This window comes from Neolamprologus brichardi, chromosome 6 (assembly GCF_056152115.1).
Source record: "Neolamprologus brichardi isolate AB-2024 chromosome 6, ASM5615211v1, whole genome shotgun sequence".
Lineage (NCBI taxonomy): Eukaryota > Metazoa > Chordata > Actinopteri > Cichliformes > Cichlidae > Neolamprologus > Neolamprologus brichardi.
In genome coordinates, this window is record NC_142109.1 from 17633489 (window position 1) to 17645869 (window position 12381).

The 12381-nt window shown below is 42.0% G+C and overlaps 1 protein-coding gene across 1 annotated transcript in view; it reads left to right on the forward strand.

The window, feature by feature from the left end:
- Positions 1 to 12381, forward strand: part of doc2g (double C2-like domains, gamma) — a 70710-nt gene that overhangs the window by 19452 nt on the left and 38877 nt on the right. Inside the window, exons 6-8 of the mRNA XM_006787195.2 lie at positions 850 to 976; positions 1794 to 1850; positions 2450 to 2574. Coding sequence (XP_006787258.1) covers positions 850 to 976; positions 1794 to 1850; positions 2450 to 2574 — 309 coding nt within the window. The remainder of the gene's footprint in view (positions 1 to 849; positions 977 to 1793; positions 1851 to 2449; positions 2575 to 12381) is intronic.

The following is a 12381-nucleotide window of genomic DNA, read 5'->3' on the forward strand; positions in this document are numbered from 1 at the left end:
TGTTCTGCTAGAGATACTCATCCGTTATGACTAAAAGACTGGAACCAGCATGTCAAAAGTCCAAATGTCAGCAGGACAGGGAGAGAACAGGAAGAGGGGGAAGGTGTGTGTGAAGTATGTGCGTGTGTGAGAGAGAGAGAGCGAGAGAGGTTTAGAATGAGACAGTGAAGAAAGAGGTGAAGCAGCTACAGTCCCTCTGGGAATATCGGAGCAGAGAGAGAGAGAGTATTGTGGCGGGCGATGGGCTGTGAAGACTCAACTGTAGCTGATGAAAAACTCGCTTTCTATCAAACATAACCATCAGTTTGAATAAGTGCTCTCGGCGGAAGAAATCATTTTACAGAACCAGTTTTGTAGCAGTAGAGACAAAGTTATTGATTTAGTTGTCTCACTTTAAATTCCGAGTGCATCTAAAGAGAAATAAACTATAGAAAAGAGGCAGCTATACATTGATTCACATTATACGTACAAACAAATCCATGATTTCTGCAGTGAAACAATGTGTGGGTGAGAGATTAAAGATTTTTTTCCAGGAGATCCCCGTAGATGCCACTGATTTAATGTGCCAGCACGCATCATTATTTTTCTTTTAGCTCCTGTGAAAAATGCTTTTTTAAAACATCTTATGCCTCTTACATGGGAGTGGTATGTCTGATGGGCGCAAGACAATGAGAAAAAAAAAAAAACACACAGTGGACTGATCTCGTGTTGCGGATGCACTGTTCAGATGCCCTTTGGATGTATTTGGTGCATTATTTGCTTGCTTCAAGACTTTGAGGCAGAGCAGCACAGTTGCAAGAGGGATTGAAAACTTGCCACTAATTCACCTGCACCTCTTGTCTATTGAAGGCTGTGCGTCTGTGACATGGACAGACTAGGACGAAATGAATTCATCGGAGAGGTGAGAGTGGCTCTGAAGAAACTGAAAGAAGGCGAGAACAAACGCTACAACATGGGCCTGGAGAGAATTGCACAGGTATGTGTACATTACACTGTGTGCGTGTTTATGTGGAGAAATATGTGATATGTATTATGTATCTGCATGGTCTTCACATAGAAAGAAGGTTTAGGTGATGTGGGTTGCACAAAGGGGTCCGCAAAGGAAATGACAGATGCGCAGTGAGATTTAAAGTGGAGAAAGATGATTGGACTAGACCTTTGATGTCACAAACAGCTTGACAGCATGGGAAAGTGGAAGTGACGAGAAGCTTAGATTTAGCCGGCAACACCTGGGAGCAGACAGATGTGAGACCATCGATCAGCCGTCTTGAACTTACGCATAAGTTTCATTAGAAGACTAAGAATCTGGAGAAATCTCTGTGAGCAAGGGTGAAGGCTTCAGCACTGGATGACTGTGATCATCGTGACACTGCATTAAAAACAGATTTTGTCATGGAAATCACTGCATGGACTCAGCAACACTTCTGGAAATTTAATGTGTTGTCCAAAAGTGTAGGTTAAAGTTCCATAATGCAAAAAAGAAGACATGTGAGCAAGACCCAGAAACACTGCTATCTCTGCTAAGCCGTCAAAATGGACTGAGCCAAAGTGGAAAACTGTTCTGTCAGAGGAAACCAAATGTGAATTTATTTCTGGAAAACATTAACGTCATGCCTTACAGACTAAAGAGAAGAGGGACCATGCAGGTTGTTATCAGTTCAAAAGCCTCCATCTGCAATACTGTGTCTATGGACATGGCACTTGCACATCTGGTAAAGCACCAGATGTGCACATTACAGAAAAATGCAATGTACTATGCACTGTGATCTCTCTTCCTGTCTTTATTATTTCAGAATAAAGAAACTAACAATCAAACACAGGAGCAGGGAGCACTAGTTGCAGAAGAGGAGGTAATGATATCAACCTCTTTATCATTATCGTTGTTTTTTTAACTAAAACATGACCCACTGTCTTATTAATCTCCCATGTCTCATGCAATTTATCCTTCCAACAGTCCTAATCCTAATCTGTCATCTACTTCCACAATCTTAGAGGAAGTTTAAATATGTGTTTTTAATCAGTATATGTGTTTAAGGCACGACCTTTGATAGAGAAGCTACAGTTTGTAATTTAGACCAGTACCACTGCCACTACAGTGATTTTTTTCCTCCCCTGGTGGTGATTATCTCACGTCTCTCTGTGATTCCAGAGACGAAGGCTAATAGCTTTTGGTCTCTGATTAGACTCGGCTTACGGTTCAACCTGGAGATTAAAAGGAGAAGGCAGCAGTGTCATTTTTTCCGGCCCAGATAAGCCCTTTAATTATGAGCTTTAATTCCAAACCTCTCAGCTAACACGCTATATCCTACACGGTGAAACTATTTCAAGTGTTTTGAGAAACTTTGCTGACCCGGCCGCAGGATTTCCCGCTGTGGTTATTCGCTGAAGAGGGAAATATCAGAGTGGAAACAGGTGCTCTGTCTGACACTGTAGCTTCTTGTGTCCCCAGCGTGGCCGCATCCTGGTGTCACTGTGCTATAACACAGAGAAGGGCTGCTTGCTGGTTGGGATCATACGCTGCGCCCATCTGGCCGCCATGGACTCCAACGGCTACTCTGACCCCTTTGTCAAAACGTAAGTCATGTTAGATACCCGTGAACAACCTGGGATCCTACAAATTATGCTCAGGAACAGCTTTTAATTTAAGGATTCATATTTAATTCAGGAAGTGTTTGGATGTTTTTATGGTACTGCAAAATGAAAGGCATAGATTGGACTGCTAGTGTGCTGTCTTATCAGTGCTGACATTTATCTTATTTAGCTGTAATCACAACCCCTTTTAACCATAAACAAGAGAAAGCCACCTGGTGTTTATCTGATTCCATGGTGGTTTTAGTTTAGGGATCTTTAATTGTTGACGCTCTTCAGAGATTAGAATAGACGCCTTGCAGTCGTAAAACAAGGAACACCCAGAGGCTGTATGTAAAAGAAAGATGTGGCCTCCAGGATTGAAAGAGAAGTGCCTCAAATTTACATTCTTGAAAATGGTGATTGAATAGAAGTCCATTAGAAAATTACCCTGCACCTCTCTTGATTTATGATCTCAGTAACTACTTTATTTTGCCAAAACCTTAGTTCAACATTTTCTGACCTACAGAAACTACTATACATCAGACTTATGCTTTATTGATCTATCCAGGCCAGGCTGCCTGGGTAGATCAATAAAGTGGGCTTCTTTGAATAAATTACATGCTGCAGCAATCAGAATGCATCTTTAATATGATTTTGCTCATTAAGATTCTCAAACAAACATCAAAGTGTTTCAGAGTTTTTCACAGGACTCTGTGGGGGTCCTGTGAAAAACTAAGTACACCCCATGATTCAGTAGCTGCTTGAACCTACGTTTAGCAGCATGAACCTGAAGGAGCAGATTTCTGTTTGACTTTGTGAGTCTCTCAGAACGCTGCGGAGGAATTTAGGCCCGCTCTTCTTTGCTGCCATTTGTTTATGCACAGCTCACTTAAGCTCTGGCACAGCATTTCAGTCAAGTTTTTTCAGTCAAGGGACTTTTTCTGGGCCATTGCAAAGCCTCTTATTCTCTATTTTTCAGAAATTCTGATGTAGAGTTGCTGCTGTGTTTGGGATCATTATACTGTTTCATGATCAGAATACTTTGGTATGTGGAGGAGTTCTTGGTTTACCCAAGGAGTGCAAGGTACCTCAGCACCTGTGGTTGTAAAACAATCCCAAATCATCATCATTGGCGTGAGTTGTTTGTGCTCATATGCTGCGTTTGGGTTTCACCAAATGTGGTTTAATATTCTTACCAGACATTTCCGCTTTGATCTCATCTGTGCTAGTGATATCGCACCAGAAGTCTTGTGATTTGTTCAGGGGCAACTTTACAATCCTAAACCTTGCTGCCATGTTCTTTTAAGAAAGAAGAGGCTTTCCCTTCCAGACAAGCCAAACATGTCCAGATTTTTTCTAATTGTACTGTCATTAACATTTAACATGCTAACTGAGGACTGTAGAGTCTGAGATATAGCTTTCAGGTGTTTTTCTAGTTTCTCTGAGCATTGCAAAGACTGACCTTAGAGTGAATGTTCTAGATCTCCACTCCTGGGAGGATTGTGGCTTTGTGTGTACACACACCTGCTTTTATAGAGGTGCTCACATTTTCTGATTATCATATAATCAAGTGCAGTTTATTAGTACCACCAACCAACTAAGTACCACCAAATTGTACTTAGTTTTTGTCTGTTGCACAGAACTGCAAAGAGTTCTGTGAAAACTTTCTTATATGAAACTTTTTGGGATGCTTGTAGAATCCACAGATTATTTTTAACTGTAAAAAGTTGTTTCATTTCTTTTGTTTCCAGGTTTTTATTACATTAGAGACAGGAATGTGAAGTCAACAAGAGCCTGACTGACATTATGCACCGCAGTAAGCAGATCAGCACTCATTATGAGCTGAGGTGTTTCTGTGACAGTCGCTGAGACACATGGAAGGTCCTGCAGAGTGGAGGTGGATGCATTCTGATCACATTGTACTCTCAGTGAGATCAATTCTTTTCTCAGCCAACGCAGGTCTCTTCAAAGTCTAAAACACAGAACTATAGTTGATACTGTACCGGCTTGCCTGTAAGGCACGGTGACAGATAAAACCCACACAGCTAAATCTCCAGCGTGCCTGCTGCACTTAAGCACCAACAGTGCAGAGAGTGAAAGCTCCCACACAGGACAGCAAATCTTGTAACCAACGCCACCTCCAACAGTGGGAGGCTTCAAGGTAGAAGCAGCACAAGGTTGCTAAAAATAATACTGAAAAGGTTGTAAAGCACCTTTCTGTTTTCTTTAGATGACTCTGATCGGAGAGATGCAATAACGTCATTTATGGTTTAACAATAGGTCATTTCGTTTTTTGAGCCTTCCATTTTTGAACCTGATGATGTTTGTTTATTGCCTAAGGGTGATGTGTAGTTTTCTCATTATTTATAATTTATGAATAAATGACACAGGGATCTCAAATGAATGGAAAGAAAACACATCCCCAGTTGAAAAGGCATAAGATTAAACATACTGTTTCTCTCTCGTTTCAACCAATCTAGTGGCTGAAGCTTGAAAACGCATTCATGTTTTCTCTTCTGAACTAAACTTTTGGAGAACCAGTCAGCTTGTCTGACACGCAGGCTTCCTGACACTCAGCTTCCTTGCCAATAACACCCTCCTCTGAGTACATCTGTGGGAAAAATGACACGCATTTGCTGAACTGTAAGTACAAGCTTGCAGGAAAGTCTGGATGACGTATTCTACAGTGAGGTGAAGGAGTACTTTTTCAGTGCGTAGTAGTTTGATTTGAATAAGAGGAACACCTACAATCACTGCACTGAAAACTGCTTTTTAAGCTAATGGTGTCAAAGGTTCGTGCAAGTGGACATTTTCTGAGTCATGTTGACAACTGAAACAAGAAAGTCGGAAATGCTCATACTAGCAGTTTCTCTGAGGAGTTGTTTCTTTACTTTAAAGCCGGCATGTTGTACAGTATCGGTGTCTCTTCTAATACAATGTTTTAGAGAACAAAGGTAAAATTACACGTGCACCCAGAATGCACAACTGATTCTATCTTATATCCCTGCTTGGCCTTGTGCACACTGGTACATGTTATTTCCCTCAGTTGTGTCTTCCTCCTCTTGTTCTACATTATTGTACCAGCTGCTTCTTTTACGCTGACTCTTGTCGTTTATTATTCATTTAAGCCTCTGCCCTGATCCGATTCGTATTTCTGGCACTTGGGTCTTTTCAGCAGCCCGTCTGCCAGCATTTCTTTTTGTTCCCTTCTGTGTTCGCGTATCAGGGACTTTGTATCCATCACACAGAGCCGTGTTTACCTCAGTTCAGCGGATGAGCTGTTGAAGGTGTGCAGCTCAAGGCGCTGTATTTTTTGTCAGTGCACACCGTAGAACCAGCATAATGAACACTGTAAAGTTTTAGTGAAGTTAACTTTGAACAAATAAGGAGGGAGGGGGTTAAATATGTTGCTTGCACAGGTAAATTACATCCCTTAAGTGTACTGAGCAATTAAATCGACAGGAATTAATTTACATAGTTCACTGATGTCCTGCAGCTGTAAAACCAGACATCCTCTGCAGCTCAAGCATATCTTGATGCCAGTATCTTTGTGTGTGTGTGTGTGTGCGTGTGTGTGCGCAAAGGTGGTTTATGAGGACATTTCACAAGAATACACGCCACACTGTCCGGACATTTGGAATTATGAGGACAGGGCCGATGTCCTCACAATTCATGGAATGAAAACTCGATGTGAGGGTGCTTAAATAGGTGTCAAAAGCCTAAATTCAAAATTTCAGCGAAATCGAAAAAAAGTCCTTACTATTCACAATTACCCAACTTTTGTGTATAATCTGTGTATCAACACAGCTCCCCTGTAGACCGGTTTGGGTACTGCACCTGGTCATGAATATTCACACAACGTGTATTTTTTAAGGCTTCTGATTGGCTAACAGCCGGAAGGTCCCTATAATTACGGTTTTTGTCAGATAGTGTGTGTTACATAAAACAATTCTGTGTTCTGATTGGCTGGCAGGCAGAAGGTCCTTATAATTACGGGTTTTTTTTTTAAAAGATTGTGTGTTACATAACAAAGTTCTGTATTCTGACTGGCTGACAGTTGGAAGGTACCCATTGTTGTAGTTTTTATTAAAAATAGTGTTTCAAAACATGACCATAGATAAATCCTTAAAACTCTGTTAAATTTAAAACTCCACTTTCAGTGATACTGAGATGACTAAACTACTTAATCTAGCACTTAATATATACTGTAGTTATGCTTTATTAACTCTTGACTGTGTGATGGTTAATTTTTTAAGCATTTCTTTTTTCATATTTTGCTCTAGGAATCCTTTATATTATATATATTATATGTATTATTATATATTATAATAGAGGAGAGGAGAAAAGTGCGACCGCCTTCGTCAAGAGCAGTTTTCCTATTTTATTGTGAAGGTCCTGTGTTTCCATGTTCATTCTGTTCAGTTTTGCTCCCCCTGTCTCGTTATGGTTATTCGTGTTACTGTGTTCCTTGTGTGTTCTCACTTCCTTCTTATCCTTCTGTGTATTTAGGTCAGTGTCTCCCTCAGTCCTGTGTTGCTTCCTCCCTCCTTACTATGTGCGTGTCCCTGTGTCCTTCCTCATGTATTTAGGGCTCCCATTATAGTTCATGTTATTTTTCCCAGTTTCGGTTTTGTATGACTTTTTTGTGCTCAGTAATAAAGCTGTATTTTAAGTTCACATTTCACCCTAGTGAGTTTGCGTTTGGGTCCTATCCTGCATGAAATCAGCTGCTTTATGACACCATCTGTCATGGCTGGGCAACACTCGTTGCCTTGTTGTTGTTCGTGTGTAATTTACGTTGAGTACGCTAACCACGTTATAAAATTAATGCACGTAAGGTGAACTAGCAAACACCGTCATATTTACATGCGGCTGTCTTCTTGTTTGATGGCAGATACTCCCTTCACCCTGGCCAAAGGCTAAAATGACCAAAGAAAAAGAGGGAAACAGCTAAACATGAGAGGTTTTTGGATAAAGTTTGTGTTTTTTTCCATTGTTTAAGCACTGCTTCCAGCCAAGAGTAATGCCATAAATCCCCTATAGCTGCAGAAACGGCTAACATTCTTATCTTTTTACAAAAAAACAGCTAAACATGAGAGGTTTTTGGACAAAGTGTGTGTTCTCCATTCTTTAAGCACCGGTTCAAGCACCGTTTAAGCACCGGCACCGTTTCAAAAGTACCGGTTTGGTACTGGTATCGGATAAAACCTAAACGATACCCATCCCTAATCATCAGTGCATCAGGAAGATAAACACAAGTGATTAGGTGCTTAGTAAATAGTTCAAGCAGCTGAAACCTCAGGAGGAGGAGGTGGAGCAGGAAGCATCATGGAAGGACAAACCCTTGTAGGATGAAGCACTAATCAGGGCTCCAAGTGCAAGACCAGTAGAGGCTGGTGTTTACCACACCAGGCAGGACCCTAGATCCAGTCTGTGCAAAGATGCCTGCCATATATGATCTCTCACCTTCTCAACAAAATCCAAAGGGTTCTGGATGTGGTGTTTGGAGCTGCATATAAATGGGTTGTGGACAGAAGACAGAAATGTTGAGATGTTATAGGTGACCAAATTGATCATCCAAACAATTGTTCTTAAACATACACCCTGGCCTCATCAGTTCTCATGGCCACTGATCAATGGTCATGACAAATTGGATACTAATGATCATGGAACTGACCTCACAGCCCATTGTTGATGCTAGTTTCTGTCATTATGTAAATGTACTGTTTATAAGGTTGGGGAAACCTGCAGTAGGCTGAGACTGAAGAATTCACCAGTTGGGGATGAAACATTTCTAAAAATCACTAAAAATAGTATGTCCAGATGAACAGATTCAGCATTCTGGTACTCTTTAAAGAATGTAAAAGTAAGGTTTGAGATTAGCCTATAATTAGATAAGTCAGCTGGGTAAAGTGATGACTTTTCTCTTGTTTATAGTCCCCTCATGCTTCAAGAGGACCACCGTCCTGAAGAAACCTAATGTGAGCTGACTCAGTGACTGTCACCCAAGAGCACTTACGCCCATTGTTATGAAGTGCTTTGAGCATATAGTCAAAGTTCACATCACATCTTCAATGCCTGCTCGACCAGTTTCAGTTTACCTACAGGCCAGAAAGATCCACAGATGATGCAATAGCATTAGCTCAGCATATTGCCCTCTCCCACCTGGATCATAAAACACATGCAGTGGTGTGAAAAAGTATTTGCCCCCTTCCTAATTTCTTAGTTTTTTTTATTTTATTTTTTTGCATATTTATCACACTCACATGTTTCAGATCATCAAACACGTTTTCATATTACACAAAGATAATATGAGTAAATACAAAATTTACTAAGGGAAATAAGCTATCCATACCTACCCGGTCCAGTGTGAAATAGTAACTGCCCCCTCTTGTTAAATCATCAATTAACAGTTTTTGTAAAGCTGAGTTCAGTTTCACTGGCCACACCCATACCTGATTATTACAGACCTGCTGAATGAAGAAATCACTTAAAGAGAACCTGTCTGACAAAGTGAAGAAGGCTAAAAGATCTCAAAAAGCCAAAGAGCTTCACAATCTACAAAAACAATATGAGAAACAAAGTCATTGACATCTATCCATCTGGGAAGGGTTACAAAGACATTTCCATCGCTTTGGCACTGCAGAGAGTCATTATCCACAAATGGAGAAGACTTAAAACAGTGCTGAACCTTCCCAGGAGCAGCCTGCCTACCAAAATTACTCTAAGAGCGCACTGCCGACTCATCAAGGAGGTCACAAGAGAACAGCCAGAACAGCATCTAAATAACTGCAGACCTCACTTGTCTCAGTTAAGATCAGAGTTCATTATTCAACAATAAGAAAAAGTCTGGGCAACAATGGCATCCATGGGAGAGGTCCAAGGAAAAAACTACCATTGACCAAAAAGAACACAAGGGCTCCTCTCATATGTGCCAAAAAACATCTTAATGATCCTGAAGACTTTTGGGAAAATATTCTGTTGACTGACAAGACAAAAGATGAACATTTTGGAAGCTTTGAATCCCGTTACATCTTTTATCAAACTAACACAACATTTCATAAAAAGAACATATAGCAACAGTCACACATGGTGGTGTTATGTGATGGTCTGGAACTGCTTTGCTTCATGACACCTTGCTGTAATTGATGGAACCATGACTTCTGCTCTCTACCAGAAAATCCTGAAGGAGAATGGCCGGCAATCAGTTCATGTCCTGAAGTGGACATGAACTGAACATGAACTCATGAAGTTGGGTACTTGGGTTATACAAAAGGACAATGATCTGAAACACATCAGTAAGTCCACCTTTGACTGGTTAAAAACCCTCAAAAGGAAACCAAAATAAAGGTTTTGGATGGGCAGGTGACACTACCATCATTCGTTGCATTTCAGATGGAGACGAGTCTGCTTACAGAGCAGAGGTGAGAGCCCTGACATGGTGTCAGGAAAACAACCTACTGCTACCTACCCTGTCACTTGGTGTTCGCTCGCTCTGTAGTAGAGTATCACTTCCTGTTCCTGCTCAAACACAGTGGTGTTTCTGAGTAGCTTATTTGCTTAGCAGTTTAATTAACAACTTTTAAATACATTCTTTTTTCAGAGTATAATCTTCACGTGCTTCATCCGAAGCACACTTTCTGTGTACTCACTACCTAATTTATAGCCAAAGTTTTCACTCACTGTTTCTGTACTGTTTTGCTAGCTTAGCTTAGCTCGTAGCCGACTCGTTAGCACCATGGCTACTTCACCTGTCCCTCCTGCACTTTCTTTCATTGTGTCAGATGTTTAGTTACTCCTCGGCCTCCTTTAGCAGTAATGATATCTGTAACAAATGTAGCATATTTGCAGCTCTGGAGGCCAGGATTACTGAATTGGAGACTCGGCATCGCACCCTTCATTCACCCTTAGCTAGCCAGGCCCCTGTAGCTGGTGCAGCCGAAGATAGCGTAGGCCCCGCTAGCTGTTCCCCGGCAGATCCCAAGCAGCTGGGGAAAGAGGGCGGCTGGGTGACGGTGAGGAGGAAGCATAGTCCTAAACAGAAGCCCCAGGTACACCACCAACCCGTTCATGTGTCTAACCGTTTTTCCCCACTCTGCGACACACCCGCTGGGGGTCAAACTCTGGTAATTGGTGATTCTGTTCTCAGACATGTGAAGCTAGAGACACCGGCAACCATAGTCAATTGTCTTCCAGGGGCCAGAGCAGGCGACATTGAAGGAAATTTAAAACTGCTGGCTAAGGGTAAACGTAAATTCAGTAAAATCATAATTCACGTCGGCAGTAATGACACCCGGTTACGCCAATCGGAGGTCACTAAAATCAATATTGAATCGGTGTGCAACTTTGCCAAAACAATGTCGGACTCTGTAGTTTTCTCTGGTCCCCTCCCCAATCAGACCAGGAGTGACATATTTAGCCGCATGTTCTCCTTAAATTGCTGGCTGTCTGAGTGGTGTCCCAGAAACGATGTGGGCTTCATAGATAATTGGCAAACCTTCTGGAGGAAACCTGGTCTTGTTAGGAGAGACGGCATCCATCCCACTTTGGATGGAGCAGCTCTCATTTCTAGAAATATGGACAAATTTATTAAACCCCTCAAAATATGACTATCCAGAGTTGGGACCAGGAAGCAGAGTTGCAGTCTTACACGCCTCTCTGCAGCTTCTCTCCTCCTGCTACCCCCGCAAAAACCCATCTTCATAAAGACTGTGTCTGCTTCCAAAAAGAAAAAAAACAAACTAAAAACCAGCAACAAACAACTTAAACATAAACAATTACAAAGAAAGAACAATACAGTATCCACATCTGAACCAAAGAGTAAAACAGTGAAATGTGGATTATTAAATATTAGGTCTCTCTCCTCCAAGTCTCTGTTAGTACATGACTTAATAATTGATCAACAAATTGATTTACTCTGCCTTACAGAAACCTGATTGCAGCAGGATGATTATGTTAATTTAAATGAATCAACACCCCCGAGTCATTCTAACTACCAGAAATCTCGAAGCACAGGTTGAGGGGGCGGTGTGGCAGCAATTTTTCACACCAGTCTATTAATTAATGAAAGACCAAGACAGACTTTTAATTCATTTGAAAGCCTGATGCTTAACATTGTCCACCCCAGCTGTGAAACTCAGAAACCAGTCTTACTTGTTATCATCTATTGTCCACCCGGCCTTACACAGCAGGGTGAACATGGTTGAAACGCAGACAGACCAGCGACCAGCACACGAGAAGACACGACTTAAATATACACAGAAGAACATCGGGAGATTACACACAGGTGGGGAACATAGCTAGAAGTAATTGACGAGACGAGACAAAGGACAGAAACAAAAAAAAAAAAAAAAAAAGACAAGGAGCATAAGTCCAGAAACACATGAAAACGATTCAAAACAAAGCTAAACCAGATCAAACATGAGTCCACAAAAAAGTTCAGGGGGGTCGACAGCACATGAGCCAAATCCAGAACAGTTCAGGGGGGCGGCCGTGTGGACAGCAGCGGCGGCGGCAACGCAGGCGAAACAAGTCAGGAGGAAGGCAGTGGCGGCAACAGAGCAGGTCCGGAGGCCAACGGCAGTGTAGCAACCGCAGCACCAGACGAGGAGGGACCAGACGAGGAGGGACCAGACGAGGAGGGACCAGACGAGGAGGGACCAGACGGCAGCGTGGCAGCCACGGAACCAGACGGCAGCGTGGCAGCTGCAGGTGGTGACGCTGCAGGCGATGGTGTGTAAGTTGCAGGTGGTGGCTGAACGGACTCCCTAGAGCCGTCAGCGGACACGAGGATATGCTGGCTGGGTCCTC